The 8,719-nt window shown below is 50.6% G+C and overlaps 1 protein-coding gene and 1 pseudogene across 1 annotated transcript; one reads left to right on the top strand and one right to left on the bottom strand.

The window, feature by feature from the left end:
• The first annotated feature begins 1,213 nt into the window (after positions 1-1,213).
• Positions 1,214-3,323, top strand: LOC124690825 (annotated as a pseudogene).
• A 163-nt stretch (positions 3,324-3,486) lies between these two features.
• On the bottom strand, positions 3,487-7,022 carry LOC124693330 (26S proteasome regulatory subunit 7A-like). The gene is made up of 10 exons (XM_047226807.1): positions 6,910-7,022; positions 6,488-6,569; positions 6,008-6,099; positions 5,781-5,858; positions 5,635-5,696; positions 4,922-5,066; positions 4,612-4,830; positions 4,323-4,504; positions 3,952-4,127; positions 3,487-3,816 (listed from the first exon to the last, which is right to left on the bottom strand). The coding sequence occupies exons 1-10, from the start codon at positions 6,994-6,996 to the stop codon at positions 3,659-3,661; spliced, it is 1,281 nt and encodes a 426-aa protein (XP_047082763.1). The 5' UTR covers positions 6,997-7,022; the 3' UTR covers positions 3,487-3,658.
• Between the last annotated feature and the right edge of the window lie 1,697 nt (positions 7,023-8,719).

Genomic DNA, 8,719 nt, shown 5'->3' with positions numbered 1-8,719 from the left:
TTAGACCGAGTACTAACATAACATACACACTGTCAACAATAGCTATGAAAGGGGGAATAGATCGCATCAATACTATCATAGTAATAGTTAACTTCATAATCTACAAGAGATTACAATCATAACCTACGCCAAGTACTACATGATGCACACACTGTCCTCTTTACATCATGGAGGAGGAATAGACTACTTTAATAACATCACTAGAGTAGCACATAGATTAATAGTGATACAAAGCTCATGATCACATAAAGATCACACCATGGGAGAGAGAGAGAGATGAACCACATAGCTACCGGTAGAGCCCTCAGCCTCGGGGGAGAACTACTCCCTCCTCATCATGGGAGACAGCAACGGCGATGAAGATGGCGGTGGTGTCGATGGAGATGACTCCGGGGGCAATTCCCCGTCCCGACGGCGTGTCGGAACAGAGACTTCTGTCCCCCGAATTGGAGTTTCGCGATGGTGGCGGCGCCCCTGGAGTCTTTCTGGAGTTTCGTCGATTGGTGTCGAGTTTTTAGGTCACGAGGGGTTATATAGGCGAAGAGGCGGAGTCGGAAGGGCGCCAGGGCTCCCTCACCACATGGCGGCGCGGCCAGGGTGGGACCCGCGCCCCCCTATGGTGTGGGTCCCCCTTGGCCCCCCTCCGGCTCTCCTTCGGTGTTCTGGAACTTTCCGGGGAAAATAAGATCGTGGGCTTTTGTTTCGTCCAATTCCGAGAATATTGCCCGAACGGCCTTTCTGGAACCAAAAACAGCAGAAAACAGGAACTGGCACCTCGGCATCTTGTTAATAGGTTAGTTCCGGAAAATGCATAATAATGACATAAAGTGTGTATAAAACATGTGAGTATCATCATAAAAGTAGCATGGAACATAAGAAATTATAGATACGTTTGAGACGTATCACATATCTGTTTCCAGTCCCGTCCCCCAAATAGTAGTTTAAAAAACCAGAAACATTCCAATTCATTCAAATTTATTATATATTACAAAGATCTGAATGAAATCCGACCAAATTTAAACATAAACATAAACTAATGCGTATGTGGTGGTCGGAGCGGTCGAACTACTGGAAGAAGTTGTAATCGTTGTCGGTCAGAACGTCCTGCTTGTCACGAGGGTCGGCGGGATCCTCCTTCACCGCACTGCTAGGACCAGCTTTCCTGTCGTCGTGCGTGAGGTCGATGAGCGGCCCGCCGTTCTCGCGGATGGACATGGCGATCACGTCCTTGATGTTCCCTGCCCAGATGATGTGGTTATTCAAGGACGATATGTACACGACGATGTATCCCGGAATGTCGTCGAGGTCGTCGCTGGTTGCGAGGAGTCGCTACTTTCGGAGGAGCACCGCCACCTCGTCGTTCTCCTCCTCCTTCACTTCCGGCTTCGGGCATAAACGGTCGGCGCGTTGTTGCCGCGGCACCGGCTTGCGGATTGTAATGCCGACGCCGCTGCTGCCACGTTTGTGCCATGGCGTCAGAGTCTCGTACTCCTCCTTCACCTCGCGCTTCGGCACGGGATAGGGGGAGACACGGTAGGAGGAGGCCGGTGTCGAGCGTGCCAGCCCTGACAACGAAGAGTGGGAGGAGGACGAAAGCGAGGTTCTCCACCTCGATGTCGACTAAGGCGGGGACGGCGACATCTCGAGCCTAGGAGCGCCGACGCGTAGGCAATTGAGGATGGCGAAGAAGGTGCACCCGGCACACCCCAGAAACGGATGCGCCCGTCCTTGTTTCACGATGTGAGCGGCCCCATGAGGCCGTTGGTGTTACGCAGCTCTTCGTTTCGGCGCGCATCAACCCACCAAGCGTCGTTGACGGTGGCGACTAAAAGCGCCAACGAGTGAAGATGCTCTAAAAGCCCTCACAAACTGGGACTAGTGAGGCCGGCCCTGTCCTCGAGGTGCCTATGTAAAAATGGACGGAATTGATACAAGTTGACGTTTGTGCACGGGTTGCAGAAATTTTGCTTCTCCTGCCGCGTCTCCCGTTCTACCCGCAACCTTTACGCAAAGCGTGGCCATTTATCGTGCATTCCAAGCTCTCCCTAGTCCCTACACCCGCAAGCCGCGAGTCAACCACGCATCCATCACACGACGAGCTTCATTTCACCAAGCTATCTACCTATTCCTACATACCTAGAGCCCCGCGCGCCCGCCCACTTGCGCGCAGGCCACACACACACTGGCATCTTCTTCTTCTCCGGCCGGCGCCGACCAATCTTCTCAAGTTCGTGCATGGCCAGCGACGCGAATAAGCATGGAGGAGGTGGAGGAGACCAGCAACCCGCCATGAGGACGAAGCGCGACGGCTTCCCCAAGCTGTCCATCTCCAGCAAAGGACTCATCCTGCTCCCGCTCCTCCTCCTCCTCGGCATCATCTACCTCGTCGTCTACCCCAAGGAATTCGAGCTGCAGGCGCTCATTGGCTCCTGCAGCCCGGCACCAGCGGGCACCTCCGCCGTCACCGCTAACGAGACCGCCGCCGTCGGCAAACCCGACTTCCGGCTCCTCATCGGCATCCTGACCTCGGCCGACTTCTACGAGCGGCGCCACCTCCTCCGCATGGTCTACGGCCGCCAGCTCGCCTCCCCGACCTTCGCCGCGCAGATCGACGTCCGCTTCGTCTTCTGCCGCCTCTCCACGGACGTCCAGCGGGTGCTGGTCCCGCTCGAGATCCTCGCGCGCGGCGACATCATCGTGCTCGACGCCTGCGCCGAGAACATGGACGGCGGCAAGACGCACGCCTTCTTCACCGCCGCGGCGTCCCTCTACGCCGACGCGCCCTACGACTACGTGATGAAGGCCGACGACGACATCTTCTTCCGGCTGCCGGAGCTGGCGGCGTCGCTGGGGGCCATGCCGCGGGAGGACGCGTACTACGGCGCCACCATCCCGTGCGGCAGCAGGGACACCAGGCGGGGGTGGTACATGTCCGGCATGGGGTACGCGCTGTCGTGGGACCTGGTGGCGTGGATCGCGGCGGCGGAGGACGTGACGCGGGGGCGCACCGTCGGGACGGAGGACAGGATGGTCGGGGAGTGGCTCAAGTCGGGCGGCAAGGCCAAGAACAGGTTCAACGCCAAGCCCGCCATGTACGACCACCCGCTCTCGGTGCCGGCGACCGAGTGCGCACACCAGCTCGTGCCGGACACCATCGCCGTGCACCGCCTCAAGGACAACCCGCGCTGGGCGCAGACGCTCAGATACTTCAACTTCACCGCCGGCCTCCAGTCTTCCAAGTTCTACAAGTTCGACTCCTAGTTCCTGGCCGTTAAATTTTGTGGCTTTTTTTACATTTTCTTAAAACTGGAGTGCCTTGTCTCTACTTGTATCTACTATATGATCATTAATTTTGGAGAAAATTGTGTTGGACAATTGAATTGAAGACGACCAAGAAATTACAGAGATAAGCGGAGGGAAGTTGTTGGCACACCTACATCGCTGTGCATACAGTCATGTGCAATTCTGATTTTCGGACGTGTTTCCTTTGTTAAAAAAAGTTCTACTGCGTAGAGAAATGTCTTTCCGACCAGCATTACAGAAAGCTAAAGAGATGTCATCTACTACAAACCACCAACGCGACAAAGGGATATGAAAATCAACACACTGTTGCAACATGGATGTGAACATGTACAGAAATGAAAGAAAGCCTGTTTGCTTAATTATACACCATGTATTTCGGGGTCGCACTGAACTTCTGGTACCCCTTTATGACCTTGTTCACCGAGTCGAGGAAATCCTTCTCTGTCACGGTCTTCCTGCGGGCACGGATGGCATACATGCCAGCTTCTGTGCAGACACTTCTTATATCAGCACCTGAAACAACGAACAGAAGGACATGTCAACATGACTGGCTAGCTGAGATGATTCGATGGCCGGATCCCAGAAGATGCCTGAAACAGCCAAATCAAATCTAACAGAAACCATTTAGATGCAGGTTGATGTACTCACCAGTGGAGTTTGGGCAGAGTCGCGCCAGTAGCTCAAACCGGATATCTCGCTCGCAGTTCATAGTGCGTGTGTGTATCTTGAATATTTGAGTGCGGCCCTCCAAGTCAGGCAAGCCAAATTCAACCTTTCTGTCCAAACGACCAGGACGTAGAAGTGCAGGGTCCAATGTATCAGGCCTGCAAAACAGAAAATGCTGTTAGCTTGTCAGCTTTATTAATGTAGCCAGTGTTCTCACTGCAATAAATTCCTGAATGCATGAAAATGTTTAAATAACATATTCTTATGTAGATCACTGAAGTTTCTGAATCATAAGGTGAGCACCGTACCATATTGGACCATCATGAAAAGCGTAAGAATGGGTAGATGAGTACCTGTTAGTAGCCATGAGAACCTTTATATTCCCTCTAGCATCAAACCCATCAAGCTGGTTCACAATTTCTAGCATAGTACGCTGAACCTCATTATCTCCCCCAGCCCCATCATCAAAGCGAGCTCCACCAATAGCGTCAACTTCATCAAAGAAGATAATGCAAGCTTTCTTTGAGCGAGCCATCTACAATAGTACAAATTTAGATATCAGAATGACTGTTGATAAGGCAGAACATTCTAGTCCAAGAAAATAGATAAATCCCCATAGGATATCTGCAGCGGTGAGTATACCTCAAACAACTCCCTAACCATCCTAGCGCCTTCACCCACATACTTCTGAACTAATTCGCTTCCAATTACACGGATAAAACAAGCATCTGTGCGATTGGCTACAGCTCTAGCAAGAAGAGTCTTGCCAGTACCAGGCGGACCATAGCAAAGGACGCCTTTCGGAGGGTCAATGCCAAGTTTTACAAACTTTTCTGGGTGGAGCATAGGAAGCTCAACAACCTGCGAAAATTTGTTAAGCAAAGAATAAATAAAGAAAGTCCAGTACTAGAATGTAGAGACTAATTACAAGTTCCTAAATACTTTGGCATACCTCGCGCATTTTTTCAATCTGTTCTTTGCATCCACCAACATCGTTATATGTCACATCAGGCTTTTCCTCAACAGTCATCATTGTAACACTTGGGTCGATTTTGGGTGGCAAAGGAATTTGAATCTGGTACTTGTTTCGATCAACACTGCATTAAGAGATGAAAAATCCACAACGTGAGAATGATAGTGAACAAGCACAGGAAAATAGCATAGGTAGCATCAATTATGTTTATCTAAAAAGAAAACGAGTCATAAAATCATTTTTAGTTTAGTTAAATTTGCTAGCTCTAAAGATCATGTAGGGCAGTAAGTTCCTTGCTTAATATTCTGGATTCATGAGCAACAAATTGAACTTGTACCTAAGCCAAGGCTACTGCTTACAGAGGTTGTGTCTTTAATTATTGCCATTGCCCTTTAAAACAAATAATACTCAAATAACACTAGGGAGCAAATAATCAATTTCATCTGCCTTCAGATAACGCTATGAATGAATGATAGATCCCAGTAATAGCCACTGGTCAACTATTCTTTAAAAAAAAACTGATCTGCATACATGATGGCATATAACCCATCCTACATGTATAGTATACTAGATGCTGCAGCCTTATAGCTTGGTTTAAGTCACACACATAAAACAGCAGGCCAGGATTGCTCAGGTTGAACTGAATGAAAGATGCATGGTACACTAAGACCAAAAGACAAGTAGTAACCTACCCGACTCTCATCCCTTCCTCGATATCAGTTGGGGAAACTTTATCCCCCAATCCAACCACAAACTGCATGATCAGAAATAAACCATAAGAGGGTGGCGTGAATCTAGGGGTATACGACTGAAACAAGACAGCATAAACATGGTATACCTTTGCAATTTGTTTAACATTGATCATGTATTTGGCATCATCAGTATTAGGGCTTATAATCTTCGTACACCTTGCTACCTGTAGGGTGAGGAAGATGACTTATTACTTAGCACGGTGGCGCATATACAGAAGAAAAACAGAATAATATAACCCTAACTATTATGCATGATAGGACCTAATGCATAAATGTAGGAAGTAGTAAGAACACATTAGGCCAAGTGATATACTTGTAATGGCTGTTCTTCTTGCATCATCTGTTTGTCAGACACCAGATCCCACTGGCTAGGCGGAGCCAGCCCAGTATCAGACTCTTTTATCCCTGAGATTCCATGGAAGTGCATACGGATCAGGTAAGCTAATTCGGAAGTGTTACCATCCCAATAACATAGTAATAATAACTAGATAAACTGCAAAACTTCACAAATGCTTCAAAGGTAATAGCAAACTTTGAGCATGAGATCAAGTCGTCGTTGTTAGCTCGTTCAATAAAACTATGCAAACAAAAAACAAATTGTATCATAATGAACAGTGTATATTCGTAATACACAGTCTTGAGTAAATAAAATTAGGAACCTTGAACCATCTGAATGTATGATGCTAGGTGAAACAGTATACAAAGTGGTAACAATCAACCTCTAGCTCAGCAGCAAATTGGGCTACATCTCTAGAGCTAAACTAGGCAACAGATGATCAAAATCCTTACGCACCGCAAAGCTCATTGATCTTCTTGGCCTTCTCCTTGATCTCCTTCTCGACTCTCTTGATGCTCGTGGAGTACGGCCCCAGCCCCTGTGAACAACAGCCAGAATTAGCAAACTTGAGCAACAGCGAGGCAGGGAGCACTAGATATTTCGCCTAAAAACCCCAATTCTACTGCACAGACGAGGGCACAAAACGAAATCCCGCCGGCATCGAAGCCCTAACAGGATCAACAGCGATCCCACGCAGAACGGCGAAGCATCAACAGGCCAACCCCCAGCAAATTCGCAGAAGGGGGGCGGCGATTTCCCCAGAGAGCAGGAGCCCAAACCCTAGACCAACCCTGGGCGCGAGCCCGAGACCGGATCGCCGAACCAAAACCGAGATTCAAGAGAGGGTAGGGGATCCGAGGGGGGGTCGCGGCACGCACGTAGGTCTTGAGGAGCGCGATGTCGTCCTCGTCGAGCGGGCGAGGGTTCTTCTCGGTCATGATGTCGTCCTCCGGCTCCGGCGCCATGGCCCTCGCGGCGTCTTCTCCGGCGGGCGGCGGGCGGCGGGCGGCGAGGCGAGTGAGGAGAGGAGACTGCGGGTATCTGATGCGTTGGTGTGTTCTCTGCTGGACTATTCAACTTTTGCTCCAAGAAGAAGCCGGCCGGCAACCGAATACGTATCCGCGATCCGTATTCTTTTTTTTTTTTTTTTTTGCGAGAAGAAAGAGATGATATTACAGCAGCGATCTTACAGATAGGTCCTGAAAGAAACAGAAATTACAGATAAGCCCATACAGGACCCCGACCTCGCCGGCGACGACCCAGAGCTGAGACTGGCGGGCCGCTGCCATAGCTTCGCACGCGCCTTGGATTCGAAGCAACCCCTCAGCAGCGGGGTAGTCAGAACTCACCGGCACCGAAGAACCTACTCCACGCCTCACCAACGACGTCGCGCCGCTCGCCATCATCAACTTCTTCGATTTCACGATCCAGATCGACCACCACCTTCGATCCGGAGAGGGATTGAGATACTCACCCGATCCGCGGAACGAGGAGCACCGGGAAGGCGAGCTCCTCACAGCAGTACCCCGAAGACCACCGCTGCTGGAAGGGAAGAAGCTCGCCACCAAAAACCGCATCCGCGATCCGTATTCGACCGATATCCGTATTCCTAACACCAATACGAATACGTACTGTAGATATTGATATTTTTTACAAACTTAATGACATTTAAACATGTTTGGTTTAAAACAAGATTAGTCAGCTTGTATGCACGCAAGAGAAGAATATTACGTACCTTTTCCTCAAAAAAAAAAAAAGAGAAGAATATTACCTCCGTTTACAATTAGTTTGTGTTCTGAGTTTAGTCAAAGTACTTTGTAAAAGCAGTAGGGCCGGCTCTCATTTCCCCCCCTCCCCCCTCTCGTCCAGCTACAGTAGGTTGAGGGTCGACCTCCGTTGGCCGGGCCGCTCCGAGGCCTCCTCCGCCGGATTAGCCGGCCGGAGATGGTCAAGGAAGGGCGCCGGAGTAGATAGGGCTAGTTTTAGATTTAGATCTAGCTTGTTTTCCCCTGTGGAGTATGGCGTTATGCCCATGGGAGTCTGGCCATGGCGGAGTTGGAGAGGCTCCCGGTGGCTTGTGGTCGTCTGGCTGCTGGCTGCGGCGCTCCGATGGTCGGAGCCGGAGGCGAAGGGCGGCGGTGCTACCACAACTCCCCCAATAAAGCTCTCAGGCTTTTCTCTCGATCTGGATAGATCCGTCCTGGATCTTGCTTTCCCTGGCCACCACGGTGGTGGAGAAGAGGAAGCAACCCTTGATGGAGCTGTCCTTTGCAGATCGACGGAGAGGCGGTGGCGGTGGTTCTGCTTCATCCTGTTCTTCACAGCTAGAGGTACTTCTGCCTCTGCTATCCATGGCCGGCATGGCGGCCTGAAATCAACAACCTCCGATTCGGAGGCCCTGCAGCTTCCTTCCTGCTGGAGCTCGGCGCGTTGCTGCTACCAAGTGGTGCGTCCCCGGTGGCTCCAAGGCGTCCAGCAGCGATGGATCTTCGCCGGACTTGGGTGTTCGGGCATCTGCGCCCTGTTCTTCGGCGGCGACGCTTGGAGGACGCCGGCGACTTGTGGTGGTGACGCCCAGGGACTCGATTGCGTTTTTATCTTTAGTTCTAGGGTGTTTTCTGAAAGATGGCAGGCCTTATCTTCTAATTACTGGTTCTTTAGGGCGAGTGATGTAAAAGGGCTTGTCTG

The sequence above is a fragment of the Lolium rigidum genome, chromosome 2 (assembly GCF_022539505.1).
Source record: "Lolium rigidum isolate FL_2022 chromosome 2, APGP_CSIRO_Lrig_0.1, whole genome shotgun sequence".
NCBI lineage: Eukaryota > Viridiplantae > Streptophyta > Magnoliopsida > Poales > Poaceae > Lolium > Lolium rigidum.
Note: the sequence above shows the minus strand (reverse complement) of the source record. Positions and strands in the feature narration are given on the sequence as shown.